General features: G+C 37.2%; 1 protein-coding gene across 1 annotated transcript in view; it reads left to right on the top strand.

Annotated features, from left to right (window-relative positions):
- Positions 1-22,117, top strand: part of LOC139706419 (broad substrate specificity ATP-binding cassette transporter ABCG2-like) — a 53,845-nt gene that overhangs the window by 5,939 nt on the left and 25,789 nt on the right. Inside the window, exons 2-6 of the mRNA XM_071614433.1 lie at positions 4,554-4,762; positions 9,408-9,467; positions 10,078-10,177; positions 10,726-10,878; positions 21,416-21,552. Coding sequence (XP_071470534.1) covers positions 4,572-4,762; positions 9,408-9,467; positions 10,078-10,177; positions 10,726-10,878; positions 21,416-21,552 — 641 coding nt within the window. The 5' untranslated portion in view covers positions 4,554-4,571. The remainder of the gene's footprint in view (positions 1-4,553; positions 4,763-9,407; positions 9,468-10,077; positions 10,178-10,725; positions 10,879-21,415; positions 21,553-22,117) is intronic.

Here is a 22,117-nt window from a genome sequence, read left to right as displayed (position 1 = left end):
ATTGATATTAATATTAATATATGTTTTAGTCAGCTTTTTCTCTGCTGTGACCGAAAAATCTGAGTAGAACAATGGTAGAAGAGGAAAAGTCTATTTGAGGGCTCACAGGGCTCACAGTTTCAGAAGTCTTAGTTCATAGAAAGTCAGCTAAACATCATGGCAGGAAAGTGTAGCAGAGGGAAGCAGTTCAAATCATGGAGATAAAGAAGCAGAGAGAGAGACTCTACTGTCCAGAAACAAAGATATACATCAAAGCCAAACCCCAATTCTCACCTCCTCCAGCCAAACCCTACCACTTCAATTACCACTCTGTTAATTTCTACCAGGGGATTAAATCACTGATTGGGTTAAGGCTCTTACAATCCAATCATTTCTTCTCAAAACCTTATTGCATTATCTCACATGTGAGCTTCTGGGGGACACTACATCTAAACCATAACAATATATATTCAAAGTCATTCTTGCACCATGATCCCACAAAACCCATACTGATGAGTACTTATTCTTTCTACTCACTAGGAGGCTGATAAGAGTGATTCTCTAATTCTGAGCTACACAGCTAACTTACTTACAGAGATAAAATATTGAGTGAATTGTATTCAAAGTTAGAAGTATAGTAGTTGTTTAAGCCAGGAATGAGTGATAAGTACAGAGAGAAATTGCTATTCTACCTTCTGCTCCGATCCTAGTCCCCAAATAAGTTTGTTTTCACAAGAAGGGAATGAAGTCTTGGTCAGACCCTACTGAACCAGTTCCTGCACTTTGTTGATCACTAGTTCAATCTCTTAAGTTTCTGGCTGAAAAAGCCTAACTGCTATTAAAGCAGAGTCTGGCTGTAATTTAGATCTTAGGTCCAGCTAGCATTAGATAATCTACTTCAATTTATCCAGAGGATCAAAGAGATGTTTCTAGAAAGGAATAAGTCTTGTGATCTTCCACTGAAGCCAAGGGAGGTAAGAGTCTTACAAAAAAACAGGAAGGCCTGACTGAGAGGTGCCAAGTTTATCTACCCTCTCACAGAATGTCTAAACAGGGTGCCAGGATGGGGTCAGCTTGGCGAAGAGAGGAGATAAAGGGTGAGGACTTCCCAGGGCATCTGTCAATGTCATCCTCCTGACTCCCACAGACACACACTCCTCCACGTCTTGATACCTACACCTCTTGTTTGGATTCATAGGAGCCTCTCCATGAGATCCCTTTTAAATTTGCATGAGTTTTTCTCTAGTTCTATGGGACATAAAGTCAACCGTTATTATGTATTGTACTCTTTTTATTTCCTAAATTGATCATGCGGTGCGTGAGGCTAGGTACCAGGATGGTTTGGAACTGGTTAAGATCATAAAGAACCTTTATAAATCCTCTGTTTGGTTGTGTCCTTGCTGTGGGAATGAGGTTCTCCTCCTCTTGAAGTTCAGTGCCTTTCCCACCTGCACCCCCATTTTCTTGTGAAACAGGAGAGAGTATTACAGGTGGTATGTTCTTGGTGTGTTGTGTCTGGTAAACCTGGGGCTGTTTCCGTTCTTGGAGTTCCTGAGTGGTATTGCACAGGGGCAGCACATACAGAAATAAAGAAGACTTCCAAGATCTTTCAACAAAGGAGGGTTCAGAACACTGTTCCCATGCTGGCTCTTGGGTTGTTATAGTAGTAATCTCTTATATGACTTCCTTGCTTCATTCCCACCCCTGATAAATGTCAGAGTGGTCTTGTAAACATAGTTAAATCATGCCATTCCTTCACCCAGAACTTCCTAGTACCTCTCTGTCTCATTCCCAGTGCAAGTCAAATTTCTCATGGTGGTCAGTGTTGGGCTATGCCTGAGCTCTCCTTCCTCTGACCTCCTATCCTGTCTTCTTGCCCTCACTCACTCTTCAGGCCCTCTGGCCTCTTTGCTGGTTCCTTAAACTAGTGCTTAGACTAGCACTGCTCCTCCAGATGGCCACCCTCAGTGACTGCTCAATAGCATCATTGGAGAGTGCTTTCCTGACCCCCTGTCCCACCTCAGTCTCCTCTGTAGCTAGATTTAGAGGTTTGCACCACTATGTCTAATTTGAATTCTTAATTTTTATTTATTTTTAATTGTAAGGAAAATAAAAAGGGACATAGAGACAAGATGCAGAGACAGGAAAGAAAGTTGGCAGAATGGCAGAGAGGCCGAGCTTTATTTATATAAGTAGGTTACTTTAGGTCATTGGCATCCTTAGTACTTATTGTTCATTGTATTACTAGGCAGGTTACAGACTTAGCAACATTATGCAGCTTATTCCTCAGTTATATATTAAGTTGCAATGTGCAATGTTAGGAGCTTTATGTAGCTCTCAAGAAAGTCTATTGTATAAAGTTCCTGTTATGTGGGCAGGTTTGGGCTCAATAAACCTTGTGGTTGTCTAACAAGAGAGTTCTTTTATTCCCAGGAGCAGTGTGCCTGAGATCAAGGTCGATGCTGATAAGACTCAAACACAGAGCCTCTTCATGAAGGACATTGCTACAGCAGCTAGGCATCCTGTGTCTCTGCACAGAAGTTTTCCCAGCAGCCAGGCATTCTGTGTCTTTGCACAGAAACTTTCTAGCCATCAAGCATGCCACAGTCACGAAGCTATCAGAGACCTCAATCCCAAACACAGAACCCCTACATTAAATATCTACCCCTACATTAAATATCTACCTATTTCCTGAACATATTAATCATTGGTTTTAATGTCAATGTTTGATAACTTCAGTCTAGATTACCTGTGAAACCTCTTCTATGTTCTGATTATTGGAACTTTAGCTCCCATATTCTGACATATATGGTAATTTTAAATTAATTAGAGTGATAATTTGGAGGATGGGAGCTTGTTTTGTTTTATTTTTTGTTTATTTATTTTGTTACCAGAGATTGAATCCAAGGTCCTTAACCAGTGAGGCACATCCACATCCCATTTTCTTATTTATTATTATTTTTTATTTTGAGGCAGGGTCTCACTGGGTTGCTTAGGGCCTATTTATGTTGCTGAGGCTGGCTTTAAACTTGTGAATCATCTGGCTCAGGCTTCTGAGTTACTGGGATTTTGTTGTGTGCCACCACCCCTGGTGATAATATCTTTTTTTGAAAGTGGATTTTAACTTTCTTCTAGCAAGGTCTGAGCAGAGAACCTTGATCAAGCAGAGAATGGTCTCTTTTTGGTTTTCCCATATTCCCAAGCCATAATGTTTCTGGGATTTCAAAATCTTAGGTTCCTAGGGATCCTCACCTTTGCTGGCCACAAGTCCAAATTTTGTCTCTCTAGAAGAAAGACTGCAGAGATAATTGCTCACATATATTAGGGGCTTCTGGGAGATGCCTCTAGCAGCTTCTTCCTGCCTGGATTCCATGTTTGTCCCATGCATGTGAAGTTTGGGTTTTTAAATACCTGGAAAGAAAAAGGCATAGGGTGCTGGGATTACCCAGTACCGTTCCCTGCTTACTGGGATTTTGGTTCCTCCAGTCCCTGTGGCTTTCTTGCTCTCATCAGAGACCTCTTCACACACTCTTTCTCATGTTCTGTCTGCTTCTATGGTCATTCTCTGGAGAATGATTTGTTGGGAGCAGCTTGTTCTCCATAGACAGAGAGAAAATACTTCATGAATGTCTTTGGCTTAAAAAATGAAAACTAGAATTATTGCATTTAGAATTTCAAATCTATTTAACAAGATCAGTTCAGCACCAGGTCTTACTCTCAGTGAGTCTTTTTAAAGGACCTTTGTAATATCTTTAATGAAATTTTTTAAAAATATTTTTTTTAGTTGTAGGTGGAAACAATATCTTTATTTTATTTATTTTTATGTGGTGCTAACAATTGAACCCAGTGCCTCACACTTATTAGGCATATCACTGAGCCACAGCCCCAACCCAAATGAAATATTTTTAACTTCACTTATTAATATCCAATTTTGCTTTAAACCAAAATTGTGCTGCTTAACTGTTGGTTTAATATAATTCATCATTATGATATGTTTGTCCATTAAATAAATAATTTCAGTGAAAAAAAATGTTGGTGTTTAAATTCTTAGTTGATTCAAGGTAAACAACAACCAGACTTGTACAACTTTGAATTATTAATTCTTAGAAATCTCTCCTGCCCCTGCCTAAGAAGCTAAGCTCCTTTTGGTAGTAACAATATTATAAACTCCAACATTAAAACATGTGGGAGCACATAGGATCATGTAGGCTCTCCTTGAACTAAAGTTGTATCATAGTATTGTATTCAAGACAGAGGAGACTAAACCCTCACCTGCCTTTTTCCTCTTTCATGGTTTTTGAATAATTTGTATACTCTATTTACTCATTAGGGCCCATAATTTGGGAATTTGACATCTAATTGAAGTGCAGGTATTCTAATTGTACTTTGGCTCCCATTATAGGTTCTATGATTGTTCTTATCACATTGATATGGGCTGCTCTTTGGAAAGGAAACTACTCATTGCAGGACAATTTAAAAGAAGCTCAGTTTAAATGTGTTAATTTGTTGTTATCTTGTGTCTAAAAACCTCATTTACCTGGACTATCAACTTACTATCACTTTTCCCTCTACAGAAAGACAGAACTGTCCAGATGTCTTCCAATAATCACCCGGTTTTTTCCCACAAGACCCAAAGAAACTCTGATGACCTACCTGGGACGACCTCCAGTGGCAAGAAAGGGCCTGTATTATGTTTTCAAAACCTCTCTTATGAAAGTCAAGAAAAAAGTGGCTTCCCATTTTGTTGGAAAACAACTGATAAAAGGACATTATCAGTTATCAAGTATGTGCATAATCTTTTTAAAGGACCACTTTATTGACCTACAATGAACTTCCAAGTTTTGGCTATTACCAAAAAATTGCTATGAATATTTGTGTTCAAGATTTTGTACAGATATACTGAGAAATGCTTGCATTTATCTTGGCTAAACTAGGACTGAAATGATTGGACACTTAAGTGTATGTTTAGCTTTGAAAGGAACTGCACTGACAAACCACTTGTAAAAGTGATTGTGTTATGTATATCAATCATTGTTTGAGAAACTGAACAATCAAGGTGCCATTTAGTTATTTGTGAGTAAGCTTTGTGTTTTGGTGAAAAGAGCCCCAATTTTTCAGTTTATTGCTTTTTGATTGTGGGTATAAAATTATAACCATGATTTTTTCAAACTGTGAAATTGAATGTGTCTCTATTTCACTACTCCAATATTTTTGAGACAGATGCATTTTAAGTAGCTGTACACCTTATGTCCTTTATGTTCTAGAAGCAAGGAGGTTGAAACGATAGTATATTGTGAAGGTACTTTACTTTTCAATAGACCTGTTTTAAATGAATGGTCTATTTATAACAATTTAAATTGTTATATTTTCTATAAAAATTTACTTATTACTTGCTCTTATAAAGACAGAACATACTTAAATATAAGATCCCTATAACAATTGAAATTATGTGGTGTTTAAAGTACCTTATATTTATGATTTTTATACTTTTTATCCAGCAACAAATTCAGAATTCAAAATGTGATGTTGAAGTGGGACCCAAAGTAGGAGGGAAATGAGTGTTTCTCTGTAACCTATCACTACCAGGTACCTTCTTAAGTTCATAGATGCTGGCCATTAGGGGTGTCAATGTTTTTCTGATATTTGTGATACTCTGCTTCCCCTCTTTGGTATCAGGATATGATTTTGTCTTTCCTCAGGTACCATGACCTATGAGTTATGTTTGTGTAATAAGGAAAATGATTATTTCTAGTCAAGTAAGCACCTTCTCCAGGCTGTTCAAGTCTGGGCAGTGGTTATAAAAGTAGATCTATATGTAATAAGTTTGTTCTGTTTTCTTGATATTTTTTACATGACTTTACACTTCTCTGTTAATACCAGCTAACTCCCTTCAGAGGACAATGAAGCAACAAGATAGCATAGAAAATGTTGAGGTATGGATGGGAAAGAAATGGTGAGAATCTGGGGGCTGACTAGCCTGAGGCCAGGGCTGCTGTGATTAGAACTCTGTCCACACAGCAACACCTGCTGACTTGCTTACTTCTTGTCTTTCTCTCGGCTGCAGCAAAATAACCAGGGGGTGTACATTGATACAGCAGGAGTGGGAGCCGTTTATTGTAGGACAGGAGTGGTATATATACATTACTGAATACACAGCTTATCTTAATTAACATAAACTAGATACAGCAGTCAACCAATAAGGAATCTCCACACTTAATGGCTCACTGGCGTTACTTCTCAAACCACTCCCTCTGGCAAAATGCCAGGCACCATCCAGACTTGCTTACAGACCCTAACAACACCTGCTGACTTGCCTAATTCTTGTCTTTCTCTTGTATCGATTGATAAATCCTGTATAGGAGAATAAGGAGAGGAATGGTGGATGACAGGCTTTGATCTTTTGCTACATCATTAGATAGACTTGACTTATTAAAATCTGAGAAGCCTTTGGTGAAACACAGTAATTGACAAATATTTGTCCTTACAGATTTTGTGATGAAAGAGGTAGAATGTACCATGCTTTGAATATTTGCAGGTTGAATACTTACAAAGCACACAATGTGCAAGGGTTCATTTACCTCAATTATTCTTTCCAGGTAATCGACTAGGGACTCAGTACACTAAGGTGGAGACTCACTTATTCAACAAATTTCGGGTGCCTACTGGTGCCTGGTGTTGTGTAAGATGCTAGTGACAGAGACGTGCCCTGTGTCGTTGGATACCTTGCAATCTAATGAGATTCAGAAAACTAGAGCAGTTTGCCTGCATTGTTTGCTCTGATTGATTAAAGTATTCAAAGACAAAATATAAACCCCTCTCCCTGAATTGGAGTGCCAGGTACAAGGAGATTGAGAAAGTGAAAACTCTGTGTGTGTGTGTGTGCATATGTGTGAGAGAAAGAGAGGGGGAGGGGGAGAAAGAGAAAGAGAGAGAGAGAGAGAGAGAGAGAGAGAGAGAGAGAGTGTGTGTGTGTGTGTGTGTGTGTATGTGGGGAGGTTGACCACGCCCAGGAATGGCATTTACCTCCTCTGACCATAAACAAAACAATACCAAAGGGTGGACCTCAATCTAGTAAATTATAATAGATCCAATAGCTATCATTCAGGTTTCTTTCATGCCATGAACTCAGTATTTGGGATTCAGTGTGCTGTGTGTAATGGGGGAGGGCAGGAGGGAGAAGTGGTAACAGTCAGACACACAGTCTTGTTGTGAAGGTTTTACAGTATGAGGAGAGAGGACCTCTGCAGGCACATGCTGTAAGCAGAAAATAAGGGGGGAAATGGCTTGTGAGGGGCTAGAGAAGGGTGGAGGGAGGGTGAGGAGACAGGGAATGATGAACCATAGTTGACAGTTTTAACTGTCATTGTAGCATGAAAGCAGCTCTAGATTCTACTTAAACCAATGAGCATGGCTCTGTCCAATCACAGTGTTTGTGAAAACAGAAAATAAGTGACAAGCTGTAGGGTGCTTGCTTGTACTCCAGGGGTCTGGGACTTAGTTTGATCTGCTTGATTTATTCTCAGCACTAGCCCCTGTCCTGGAAGAGTATCTGGTCCACACATAATAGACAGGTCATGATTGTTTTGCCTGAATGGATGTGGAATTAGCCACTGTTCCACATTGGAACTGTGGCATTTGGGGATTCTACTCCTACTTCTGTTTCCTATAACACTGGGGTTTAAGTGTCAGAGAAAGCCAAACAGCAGTACCTAAGAAATGTTTTGTCTGAACACATTCATATTCAATTTCTGGTTGAATCATTCAGGATCGATTGCTCCTTTCTTGCGTTCATCTCTTAAAAACCTGGGAAGTTTACCAGGCAATGAAGCCTTAGTGAATAATAAGGTTTTTTTATGCTCATTTTAGAAGTAATTGCTGGGTAGCTATTAATAAAGAAGATGCATTAAGAACTGTATAAAAAATGTACTTTGAGCGTTTACCCAAGACTTTTTAATTTGGAAGTTTGCTAATGATTGAACCCAAGACTTTGTGCATGCTAATCACCCACTCTAACACTGACCTACACCCCCAGATATGCCCAGTCATTAGCATGTTTTTACACTGGCAGAGGAAGGTTACCACAAGGGTAAGATTTTTCTGTGTCACAGCCTGCTCCTGATTTACCACACTCCCATTATGGTAGTCCAGTGATTGAATGAGATCCTCCCCAGTCAATGAGCAAAGTGAAAATCACGTTTTACTTCAGTCCCCAGCAGCCCTAGTATCATTGGGAGACAGAGCAGGTGCCTCAGACCATGAATACCAAACTCATAGTGGATGTGAATGCTGTGGGGCAGATGTGCTGAAACGATTCCACTGTAAAACACAACACATCTTGATGTAAGTAGCAATTCTGAAGAGAGACTGGCATAGATACCAGAGTTGTGAATGGGTGAAATCAGACTGCTGTTTCGTCATTTCTGTGCAATTGAATTGTCCCTGCCCTTAGTTCTCCTTCCTCTGTTTCTTTCCTCTTGATAATTTCACCTCTTACATTTAGGACAAAATTCAGCTTTATCTTGAGTGTAGCACAGTCAGTAATCACCTCCTTCTACTCTGAGTGTTCACTACCCTCACACACACACTTAATATGATTGAAACATACTTGTGTCTGTTCTGTGCATCCCTAAAGGACTTCCAGGCTAGAGGGATGTCCCCAAATTCTAAACTGAGCATTTTCCAGTCCATTTATCAGACACTGAACAAAGCAGTAAAATCTGTCCTGGGTTGGTTTCTTTTTTCCTTTCTTCTTTTTTTTTTTTTTTTCTTAATTGGTAACATGTTTTTCTCAAATGTAAAGAACAGGTGATAGCTTCTTATACTCTGGAGTGCTTTGTTCCAGTCTTTGATTTCTACTTAAGATGTGCTGATTTTTGTTCTGATTAGATTTTAAAAGTGAGGACACTACTGCTGATAGTCTACAAATCAGTGGTTCATTAATTGTGTGAAACTTGACTGGGAAGCAGGTGAGGGGATTTGAAGAGGCTGATCATCAAACATTATTCAGAAGCTGTTTTAAGAGAAGTAAGAGTCATGGAGATTATTCATAAGAAATAGCTAATTATTTCATGGACTATGGACATGAAATGTGTCATTTCCCAAGAAGGATTAGTGGTCTGAAGAATAAATGAAAGGAATTTTCAGGTAGCTAACACATTTTTCTTATAGGTCCTAGTGATTGATATCCCTAATATACTGGACTACTTTTAATCAATTAATTTTTTTTCTTTAAGATTTGGTGCTTGTTATCTGTCTGCAATTTCATCAACCTTTATTGAATATATTCGTTGCAGCCCCTAAACCTATAGAACTCTTTTTTAGGTTTATTTATTTATTAATTTTTACTTTACACGCAGAGTTATGAAAAATTGTGCTATATAACTCTTTAAAAAGTGAAATAATAAATCAGTATAATTTTGTGTTTACAGTGGGATCATGAAACCTGGCCTTAATGCCATCATGGGACCCCCAGGTGGAGGCAAATCTTTGTGAGTACAAAAGAAAGTGTAAATAAGCCTTTTTGGTGCAGTTTCAGTGTGCTTTTAAACATCACAGGCATTTGCTGTGCTTACCTTGTCTGGTTCTAGGTCCTATGGATGACCTGCATTTGGACTATCTTATGGTTTTAATCCTAGGACCAGGAATTCTTAGTAAATTTAGCTTTACTAACACAGCATGATAAAGTGATTAGCATATAACAGTTGGCCATATTATGGGCTAATGAGGAAGGAAGAGAAGGGAATAATATTAAAAGTGAAGAGAAGGAGCAGAAGGGTTCTGTGAGAACATGCATCAGAGATACAGGAGTGTATTGCCAGGGTTGGGTCCATTAAGGTGAGGGTCATTTGGGAGGTCTATACTGGATTATCTGGTGATATCTTGCCTTAATGTTTTTTGGCTTTCTTCTAGCACATGATGAATAGGAAGGTAAGAATTTGTGTATGTGCTTGCATGTACAGACTCACACACACACACGTGTTCAACTACAGAACTTGGCTAGTTCATGTTCTATTTTGAATGGAATTTGGATTCAGACTAGGTGAGGGATGTGGCCTTTGTTGGAAGGAAAAATCTCACAACATATGTGTCCTTTTATAGGCTATTAGGTCTGTTAGCTGCAAGGAAAAAACCAAGAGGATTATCTGGAAATGTTTGGGTACATGGAGTACCCAAATGTAATTCAGGATATGTGGTACAGGTAAGTATGAGTGGGTTCCCCTGTTTCTATATGGGCAAGAGCCTTGGTTTGTAGTATAACATGCTTCCAATTGAACATGCTCAAGGAACCAATTTTATTTACACCAAATTTACATAATCTCCCTTAAGATTGACAGAGAAGTTAAAAGGAGAGGAAGAAAGGGCCTGGAATATGAACCTGTAGGCAATGGTATCAATTCTAGCTTTGATATCATTTACACAAGGGTCTACTGTTGCCCTTTTGCCCTTCCTTCACCTCTCTTTTTCTCTCCAAAGATGTCCCATCAAATCCTCATACAAAGCATTCTGGAAGTGTTTAGAAGTCACCATAATCACCAGTGCTCCATCTGGGTTTGAAAATAGGGAAGGAAAATTATTCCCTGGGCCTTGAAGCTATTTGTGGAATCACTGAAATTTTAGAGTTGAAAGTTCATCATTACCTAGAAATTTTCCTTGGGTTTGTTATTTTTGTGAATTAATTTACATTCACTGGAGTGATGGTTTTAGAAAAGATTCAATGTGACTCACTGAAACCGCATTTCCCTTCAGGATGACGTTGTGATGAGCACCCTGTCAATGAGAGAAAACATGCAGTTCTCAGCTTCTCTTCGGCTTCCAACAACTATGTCAAAGGAGGAAAAAAATAATCGAATCAGCAAGGTTATTGAAAAGTTAGGTCTCCATGAAATGGCAGATTCCAAGGTAATGTGAAAATTCCTGACAGAGTCATAACCAGGAAAGAGGATTTCCCCGTGTGATCAATGTGACCTTAATCAGAAGTTAAGATGTGTGTGGTCAAAACTGGCTGCTTTCTGTGAAAATGAAAAAAGAGACCAGATTCCCACTTCAAAAAAGTGAAAAAACAATCTTAACTGTGGTGAATTATGGGAATGGAGTTGGTCTATGTGGAGAGAGCCCCAAATGGCTTTTCCATGGTCCTCCCATCCTCACTGTTCAAGAAACAGATCATTTGATGTCTTTTCACTGACTTTTCTTCTTTTTGTTTATCTCTTTCCTCACTTAGCTGCTCTTCTCCATCTCTTTCCCTGGGGACCATTGTTACATTGTTTTTTGAAATATACGTAGGGAATCAATAAATGAAAAGAATCCAAGAATTCTTTTTTATGGGTTCTTTTTTTGTATATAACATTAGGATTCATTTTGACATAATTAGAAAAGCAAGGAACATGTTTTGTTCTAATTCAGTCCCCAATGCTTTCACTTCCACTCCTCTCTGCCCCTGTACGCTTCCCTCTGCTCTACTGAAACTTCTGATATTTACTTAGAGTTTTTTTTTTTTTTAATTAGTGTCTTGTGGATATACATGATTGGGGGATTCATTGTTGTTTATTCATATATGCACATAGGAAAGTTAGGTGTGATTCATTCCACTGTCTTTTCCAATCATATCCCTCCTCCATACCCTTCACCCCCCTTTAGGCTATTCCACTGAACTTTTAATTTTTTTAAATCACCCATATTCTTATTTTGGATTAGCTTTCACAAAAACCTCAGCTTTTTGAGACAGGCTACTTTCACTTTGCATGATAGACTTCTGTTCCATCCATTTACTGGCAGATGCAATAATGTCATCCTTTATGGCTTAGTAATATTCCATTGTGTATACATACCACATTTCTGTATCCATTTATCTGTTGAAGTGCTGCACCTAGGTTGGTTTCATAGCTTGGCTATAGTGAATTGTACTGCTATAAACCTTGTGACTGCATCAGTTTAGTATGCTGATTTTAAATGTTTTAGACATATTCCAATAAGTGGGCTAACTGGGTCAAACGGTTCTTCCATTCCTAGTTTTTTGAGAAATTTCCATACTGCTTTCCAGAGTGGTTGCACTAATTTTTAATCCCACCAACCATGTATGAGTGTACATTTTCCCCACATCCTAATCAACATTTATTGTTATTTGTATTTTTTATTTATTGATTTTTTAAAAAACTAAATGACAGTGGAATGCATTAAAATTATTATTTGTTATTTGTATACTTGATAATTGCCACTCTAATTAGAGTGAGATGAAATCTCAATGTAGCTCTCTTACTCTCTTGCTCTCCCTCTCTTTTACTCTCCCTTCTCTCTCCCCCACTCTCCTCTCTCTCCCCCACTCTCCTCTCTCCTCCCCTCTCCTCTCTCTCTCCCCACTCTTCCCCCTCTCCTCTCTCTCTCCCCCCTCTCTCTCTTCCCCCTCCCCTCTCTCTCTCCTCCCCCTCCCCTCTCTCTCTCCTCCCCCTCTCCTCTCTCTCTCCCTCCCCCTCCTCCTCCTCTCTCATCCCCCTCTCCTCTCTCTTCCCTCTCTCCTCTCTCTTCCCTTCCTCCTCTCTCTCTCCCCCCTCTCTTCTCTCTCTCTCTCTCTGTCTCTCTCGACCCCCTTCTCTTCTGCAACTGGCTGCTATGATCCTGCTAATAAAATCTCCGACAGGTAAACAGTTGTTTTGGCTTGTTGAGTTTATGGAGCTTTACAGTTAGAGCACAAGACTTTCAGGTTGAAGTTATATTTTCCTTGTCCTTCCCTTTGTCTCTGTCTTTTTATATCTTACTCATTGATTTCAATGAAAATATCCCCCTAAATTCATGTGAGAGTGCATTTGTTTCTCAATTGCAGCCATAAATTAACTATAGATACAAGGGTTCAGCAAAAATTAATTAAAAATATTCAGTAAGAATAAATAACTACATTGAATTTACCCCATGAATTTATCTGTCTTCCTCCTGTAGTAAGAGGAATGGTTTATAGGGTTGAGATCAGGCAATGCATAGTACATATTTTTATTATTTACAAGTTGTGTGTTACATTCTTCTATTTATACCTGAAAGTTCAGTCCTCTTTCTCGACACCAATCCAAAAATGAAAAAAAAAATTTTTGAGAAAAAGGAAAAGTGTTTATTGTTTTGCTAGCAAAGGAGAAACACAGGGAACTCCTTCCCAAAAGCTGTGATTCTGTCCATTTGCAGGAACAGGAGGGTGATTCCGAGAAAATGAGATGAGAGAGGAGAGATTAGAAAGGAGAAATTTAGGGAAAAGATTAGGGAGGAGAAGTTTAGAGAAAAGAAGATCAGAGAAGAGAAGTTTAGGGAAAAGAAAATCAGGGAGAAGTTTAGGGAAAAGAAGATCAGGAAAAAGAAAAACATGTAGTCATAGTATCAAATGAAACCCTGTTACTTGTTATTATTATTATTTTGTGGTACTGGAATTGAACCCAGAGTGTTATACCGCTGAGCTACATCCCCAGAATTTTTTTTTTTAATTTTTCAGTTTTGAGGGAAAGTAAAAAAAAAAAAAAAAAGAAAGAAAGAAATCTCAATGTAGTTTTAATTTGCATTTCCCTGATGCTAGGGATATTTAACAAGTTTTCATGTATTTGTTGACAGTTTGTATTTCTCCTGTTGAGAAGTACTTGTTTAATTCCTTTGCCCATTTATTGATTGGTTCATTTATTTATTTGGTGTTACTTTTTTTGGAGTTCTTAGTATAGTCTAGATATTAATGCCCTGAGGAGCACATGGCAAAGATTTTCTCCCATTCTGCAGGTGTCTCTTTATGCTCTTAATTCTTTCTTTTGTTATGCAGAATTGTTTTAATTTGATGCCATCACACTTATTGATTTTTTATTTTATTTTTTGCACTTTAGGAGTTTTATTTAAAAAGTCTGCTCCTGTGTTGACATGTTGGAATGTTGGACCTGAATTTCCTTCTAGCAGGTGCAGGGTTTCTAGTCTAATTCCTAGGTTTCCAATTCAGTTTGAGTTCACATGTGTGCAGAGTGAGAGGTCAGAGTTAAATTTCATTCTATTCTATATGCATTTACAGTTTTCCCAGACCACTGCATAAAAAGGCTATCTTTTCTCCAGCATATATCTTTGACACCTTGGCTATTATGAGATAACTGTATTATGTGGGTTTATCTCTGTGTCTTCTGTGCTATTTGATTAGTCCTCATGCTTGTTTTGGTGCCAGGTACCATGCTGTTTTTGTTACTGTAGCTCTGTACTATAATTTGAGGTCCAGTATTGTGATGCCTCCTGATTTGCTTTCCTCACTTAGAATTGCTTTGGCTATTCTGGGTCTTTTATTTTTCCAACAGAATTATATAACTGCTTTCTATAGTTCTGTGAAATTTGTCATTGGAATTTTGATGAGAATTGCATTGAATCTTTATAGTGCTTTTGGTAGAATGGTCATTTTGACAATATTCGTTCAGCCTGTCTTATAATATGAGAGATATTTCTATTTCTATGGTCTTTCTCAATTATTTTCATAAGTGTTCTATAGTTTTCATTGTAGAGATCCTTCACCACTTTTGTTAGATTGATTCCCAAGATTTTGTTTGTTTTTTTGTTTGTTTGTTTGAGGCTATTGTGAATAGAATAGGCTTCCTAATTTCTTTTTCAGCAGATTATTTATTGGAATATAGGAATGTAATTGATTTATGGGTGTTCTTCTTCCATCCCGCTACATTGCTGAATTCACTTAGGAGCTCTCAAAGTCTTCTGCTGGATCTATTTGAGGCTCTTCTAAATATAGGATCATATCCTCAGCATACAGAGGTAATTTGAGCTCTTCTTTTTACATATGCATTCCTAGAGATTCCTTCTCTTGCCTGATTTATCTAGCTAGAATTTCAAGGACTATGTTGAATAGGCATTGTGAAAGCAGGCATACTTGCCTTGTTCCTGTTTTTAGAGAAAATGATTTCAGTTTCTTTTCTTTCAGCCTAATGTTGGCCATGGGTTTCTCATATATAGCTTTTAATGTTGAGGTAAATTTCTTTTCTCTGCAGTTTTTCTAGTGTTTCAAACATGAATGGGTGCAATACTTTGTCAAATGGTTTTTCTGCATCTATTGTGACAATCATGTGATTCTTATACTTAAGTCTATGTATGTGGTGAATGACATTTATTGATTTCTGTATTTTGAACCAACTGGCATCCCTTGAATGAAACTCATTTGATCTTGGAGCACTATCATTTAATGTGTTTCTATCAATATCTTCAAGATTTTCTGGCTTATTGGGGTATAAATTTTCAAAATAGTTTCTGATGGTTCTCTAGATTTCAGTAGTATCTGTGGTGATATTTCCTTTTTCATCCCAGATTTTGAAAATTTTTTGTTTCATCTTTCTTTTCATTAGTTTGGCTAAGGGTTTAATCAACCTTGTTTATCCTTTCAAAAATCCAACTCTTTCTTTTGTTGACCTCTTGAATTTTTTGTTATTCTCAATTTCATTGATTTTTGCTCTGATTTTAATTATTTTCTATCTTCTACTGATTTGGGTGTTGGTTGGTTTGTTCTTCTTTTTCTATGGCCTTGAGATAAAATGTTAGATTGTTTATTTGTTATCTTTCTATTCTTTTAATGTATGATCTAAATGCTATGAACTTTCCTCTTAGAACTGACTTCATACTGTCCCAGAGATTTTTGATATGTTGTATGACTATTGTCATTTACTTCTAATTTTTTTTATTTCTCCCATGATTTCTTCTGCTATGCTTTCATCATTCAAGTGTTTATTATTCAATCTGCTGGTGTTAGAATGAGATCTTTTTTTAATCTTATCACTTATTTCTAACTTCATTCCTTTATGATTTGATAGAATGCAAGGTATTATCTATATTTGCAAAGATTTGTCTTGTGACCTAAAATATGGTCTATTTTAGAAAATGCTTCATGTGCTACTGAGAAGAAAGTGAATTGAGTGATTCATGAAATATTCCATGGATATTGACTGTTCATTCCACTTATTCATTGTATTTTTTAGTTCTGAGAATCTTTATTTAGTTTATGTTTGGATGGTCTATCCAGTGATGAGAGAAGTGTGTTAAAGTCACCCAGTATATTGTGTTGTGATCTATTTGGTTCTGAATATTGATAAGGGTTTGTTGGATATATGTAGATGTTCTGTTGTTTGGGACATTAATATTTATGGTCATTATTTTGTGGATATATGATTCCCTTAAACAGCACGAAGTGACATTCTTTGTCTCTTCTGATTAATTATGGCTTAAAGTCCACTTTATCTGATGTAATAATTGCTACCCCTAATTGTTCATGAGTACAATTTGAATGTTATGTCTTTTTTATCCTGTCACCTTCAGTCTATGGATGTATTTGCACTAAGGTGAATCTCTTGTAGCCAGCATAATGTTGAGGCTTGTTTTTTAATCCAATCTGCCAACCTGTATCTTTTGATTGAATAATTTTAGATCATTTACCTTCAATGTTGTTATATAGAGATGACTTTTATTCTGTGACATTTTGTTTTATTTCTAATGTTTAAAGTGGACTTGATTCTTCTTTATCTATTCTACTAGTGCACTTCATTCCTATGCTGCTTTTCGTTTTTATTCTTCATTTCTTCTTCATAAAATATTTCATTGCGTCCTGTAGTTCAGGCTTACTAGTTATGAATTCTTTTGGTTCTGTTTAATCATGGAAGGTTTTTATTTCATGTTTAATTCTGAAGCTGAATTTTGCTGGGTATAGAATTATTGGTTGACATCCATTTTTCTTTCAGAGCTTTGTATATAATATTTCAAATCCTCTTGGCTTTAGGGTTTGGGTTGAGAAATCAGCTATAATCTGTATTGATTTAGCTCTAAATGTGATCAGCCATTTTTTTCCTGCAGCCCTTACAATTCTATCCTTATTTTGGCATTTCATTATAATGTGATTAGAGTGGATCTATTGTGATTTTGTATAATCTGAGTCCTATATGCCTTTTTATTTGAGTTTATATTTTATTCTTAAGGTTTGGAAATTATTCTGATATTATTTCATTCAAAAGATTGTGCACCCTTTAGCTCAAATTCCAGATTCTTTATCTATCCCAGTGAATCTTAAATTTGGTGGTTTAATGTTATCCCATATGTCTTGAATATTCTATTCATGGTCTCTTAACATATTTTCTTTATGGTTAATTTTATTTTCAAGATTATATACTTTGTCTTTGAGGCCTGAAAATCTATCTCCCAAAGTGGTCTACTCTATTGGTGATACTTTTATTTCGGTTTCTTGAGTGTTTTATTTCTAGAATATCCATTTGGTTTCTTTTCAGAATTTGTGTATCTTTATTGAAATAATCTTTCATTTCCTGTATTTTCTCTCTAATTTCACTTAATACATCTTCATTTAGGTCACAGAGCATTTTAACTATGAACTTCCTAAATTCTTCGTCTGATATTTCCTCCACTGTAGTGTCAGTGGACTCAGTCGAAGCATTATGGGCTGTTTGGGATGGTTCATACTGTTTGTATGTCTACCCATCTATAGGTGTAGTTCTCACTTCTTTTAAGAGAGGGACTACTTTGTGAGTTTCTTTATCTTAAAAGACCTGGGTTGGTAGAATATCCAGATATTGTTTTTTAAGTCCACATTTGATCTCTGCTGATCCCAATATCAGCACTACTTTCAGAGATGCCACTGAAACCTATTTACTATCATCACTTCTGAGCCAAGTCTTATGCTCCTCAACTTTATGAGCAACTAAAATTTGTGGCTGTTGTTTTCCATGGTTCTTCAAATCCAGGTGTAAACGTGGAATAAGTTTCTGGACTAGGTAAAAAAAATAGTTATTAAGTTTAGTAAATATACTAGAGCCTTAAATGAGGGCTAAATAGGGGGAAAGAAGAAAGGTTGGGCAAAAATGGGTAGGGAAAAGAGAGAGTGAAAATAAGAAAGAAAGATAGAAAAGATATAAAAGCATAATTCAGGCCCATGTATAAAGGAGTAATAGATGGATGGTGTATATTTTTAGTAGCAAATAATGCCAGAGAATGAATAGGTGTAAGAGGAGCATTTATCAGCTAGAGCTAGGAAAACAAATATTGAAGATCAATTTCAATTAAATGCTTTATATCATTAGATGAAATACATCCAAATGGTTTGAAGGTACAATGTTGGTTATTGGGTAGGAACTATCATTCAAGTTAAGGAGTTGTATATGATCAAAGTTTGTGTTAGAGTTAATTTATAGTAAACCATGCCTAGGTGAAAAAAAATCTTTTTGAATCTGGGTTTGGATTTCAGTGGGGTTTGGACATTTAGCAGATTACCCTCATTCTTTGGCTATGGATCTGTCCTGATTACAGGGGCATAGTAGTAAATTTGTAAGGTGCTGTGAACCTCCACAACTGATTCTGGTTTGTCAGCTCAGGGGCCTGAAGCTGACTGCTTGGAGGGTGCAGTGTTGGATGTTGGTTGTTTCTATTGTGTGCAGGAGATCAGGATGCAGGTTCTGGAGTGTGCCTATGAGTACTGTGGCTCACTGTGTACCTGTTCCCCTCCATAGGATCCTTTTAATGGTGTTGAAGATCCTGGTGGTTGTCTGTGCATACACAACTATGAGTGCAGGAATTCTGTGGTTTGTGGTGCAGCTGTCTGGGTTTGGGAAGTGGACATGTTGATTTAAGGGGATGAATTTAAAGGGCTGAAGGTGCCATGAGATGACTGTGGATTCCAGCTCAGTTTCCTTTTCAGATTTGGTTTTAAGCTGGTTTTTCTGTTTTTAGGACTCTGCTTTTCCTGTCACACTTAAATTTTTGTCTGCCTTTCTACTTATTTTTAAGTGGGTAAGCTTAAGAGTTTTTCTGCTCCCACCTTTCTCCTTCACTCGCCCCTCCCCACTTCACCTACCTGATTCGATTTTAAGGTTAGGAGACTCTGCACTTATTTTCTACTCTGGTAACTAAGCTTTAAGTCTCTCCAGGTATCAGATTTTGCAATATTGCTTCTTAAAGTATTTATTTTGTCATGCGAATCTCACTTCTGCTTTTCCTTCACTGCCTCTTTCTGTGTTGAGAAGTGTTTGGGACTTTCTAGCTCCCTTCCACCATCTTCACCAGTCTAATCCAAGGATTCTTGCTCTGGGATTCACTTCAGTGTATTTTGGCTTCCAAATTATATTTGGTTACCTTAGTAGTTACTTCTCGTTCATGTAATGATTAAGTTATTTTTCTATAGCCTTTTTCTTCTCTCATCCTCTCCCTCGCACTCTGTATTTTTTTCTTCCCCAGTATTTATTTCCAGACTCTGACATGTCCCTGTCTTTGAGGTATTAGAGATATAGTTGTGGACAAGAGGAACACAATGGAGAAAGTAAATCTTCCTTGTGTGAGTTGTGCAGGATCATGCAGATAAAGGGAGACAAAGGTGTCAAGTTTACGGTTGATTATTAGGTGTAGGTGGTGTGATAAGTAGACATTAGGAGCTTAGTGCAAAAATAAGCTATTTAGAATGTATTATCCAGGGGGCTGGTGATGTGGCTCTTTGGTGGAGCACTTGACTATCAATTATGGGGCTCTGGGTTCAGTTCCCAGCATCACAAAACAAACCATCAAACAAAAACTGTAAGCCTGTGGTTCACCCTGTTATCTCCCTCCTTAGAGGCAATGAAGATAGTGGGTTCTACTGGCTGTTGTTTCCCATGGGCTTTCCTGATAGCCTCTCATGATTAGTGTATTTTTTTTTAATAACCTGGGATGCCACCTTTCACCACTTATTTTGGTTTGTTGATTGACTGTGTTTACTTTGGAACTAATTTTGTGTTCCTAGAAAGGCACTTTCTTTACTGTCTTATTTAGCTCCAAGCAGGTACTTCCCTGAGTTGCTTGCTTGGATTTCCAGGGGAAACATATAACGGCAGTTGTTGGCATCTTAGAATCATATAAACTAATTGATTCAAATAGTTTATTTTTGTGGCTCTTAGGATATTTTAAAATAACAGAAATGTAGAAAAATAGTCTGATTACTCAAATGATATGATTGATTATGTAATAATTAATGTCACTTTATCATTAATATAATTTTCTTCAATTTCTCATTTGCTTTCCTCTCCTCACATAATTGCAAAAGGAAATTAGTACATTTCCTTACCTTACCAATACCATTATCAATGATCAAACTGGAAAATGTCTCCATATCGTCACCTGTTTCAAGTCCATCTTTTTTGTGACAATCATTTATATTATTAAAAATACAGTAAACAATTGCTTTAGACCCATGATTGATGAAGATTTAATACAGATGATTTTTTTTAATTTCATGATTCTTATGGTTTTCTTGGTCTTAAATCTTTTTTGTTTAAAGGTAGTAAATAAACATGGATATAAAGGAAAGATGAAAAATAGGACAGACATTTATTTGACATTCAATACCTTGTTGACTTTTTTTCTTTGTAAATTATTCTCTGTTCAGTACTGACTAGCTAGTCAAAATCTGAATCCCATAAGACATTATGTTATTGGTCATAATATCTTACTTAAAGTAGAGGAAAAATTCAAGAAAAGTCTCCTTTGGGAAAGGTTTCCTAAAATGCCCAGCAATTACATTTTAGTAGCATCAAGTCCATATTTATATTCAAGTCTTTTTTTAGTTTACAATAGTTATACAGAATAATAGATTTCATATTGGCGTATTTGTACATGCATATAATATTTTGGTCAAGGTACCTAAATGTCTTTTATACTTCATTGGTTAATAGAAGCCAATCAAGGGCCATGGGTAGCATTTAATTATGATCTGTTTGTAGATTTCAAATTCCAGATCTGTTTCCTACTTTTTACCTCCCCCAAATCTTCTTTCTCCCTTACCACACATTTATTTGTTGTAAAGATTGGGCCAGTTGTCCTGTGGATTATCCGCTTACCTGGATTTTTCTGAAAAGATGAATCAGGTGTACCGAGGTAAGTTAGGTATACAAAGCATAATTTTGGGAAAAATATTAAACTGAAAAGATGCTAAAATGGTATGGTAAAAAACATACCTTCCTGGCCCCAAGTTGACTCTCTGTTTATTGGTCCACTTGGGATCATTTTGTGGAGGTGGTGTGTCAGAGGGAGGTGGTTAGAACACACTGAAAGATCACTACAGGCAGTTTCCTTTTCCTCTCCTATCTTAATAGGGATTTCCTTATGTCAGAATGGTATTCTTTAGTGTTGTAACTTATTATCGTAAAACTAAATATTTGACTTGGTTAGGAACATAAAGGACTATTAAAAGCCTGAGCTTCATATCAGGTGCAGTCACTTGGCAGCTCTGCACTGGGGCTCAGCTTATGCATGTGGTGAATGAGAGACCTTCTCCTTTTCCCAGGTATCATTTCCATGATGTACAAAATAATGAGCATAATGAGATAACATGTCTCTTTGAAGAATGGTACAGATAAATTCACCAAATGACAGTGACTACACTCATTCATGTGGATGATGATAATAATTTGTGTTTCAGGTGAAATCTAAAGGAGAAAGAAAAATGGTTAGTATAGGAATGGAGCTGATCCTTGATCCTTCCATCTTGTTCCTGGATGAGCCCACAACTGGTTTAGACTGGAACACAGCATATAAGATCATTAAACTCCTGAAAAGGTAAATGCTATGGCAACATTGTTTTTTCATTTATTTACTCTCTGTTCATTGCTATGTACCTGGTATTCTTGGTGCAGAGGATCCAGAATGTTAAAAAAAAAAATGTTTCTCTTGGTTAGTGTGATACAGTCAATAAATAATAAATGGTTCAAGAAAGATGAAACGAGAGCATAGGGAAGGAAGTTCATGTAAAGTTGGGAAGCTTTTAAAATAGCAGGAAGGTCAGGGAAGACAACAAGCATGGGACACAGGAGCTGAGAAAGAGAAAGAGAGAGAGAGAGACAGAGTCAGAGAGACAGAGAAAGTGAGATATGCTATGAATTTAGCAGAGAGTTCTAGTTGGAAGAAGCAACCAGTTGCCCTGAGGCAGAGCATGTCGATGTGTGTGGAACATGACAGAGGCCAGGACAGACCTTGGTACTAAGAATAGTGGAGGTTGGCTGGGGGCTTAACAAAAAAAAATAATAATAATTTTCTTATGGCTCTGGAGGCAGTAATTTGAGTTGATGCATCCTCAGGTTTGTTTCTTCCTTAGCCTCTCTCCTCGGCTTGTAGAAGGCCATCA

This window comes from Marmota flaviventris, chromosome 7 (assembly GCF_047511675.1).
Source record: "Marmota flaviventris isolate mMarFla1 chromosome 7, mMarFla1.hap1, whole genome shotgun sequence".
Lineage (NCBI taxonomy): Eukaryota > Metazoa > Chordata > Mammalia > Rodentia > Sciuridae > Marmota > Marmota flaviventris.
Note: the sequence above shows the minus strand (reverse complement) of the source record. Positions and strands in the feature narration are given on the sequence as shown.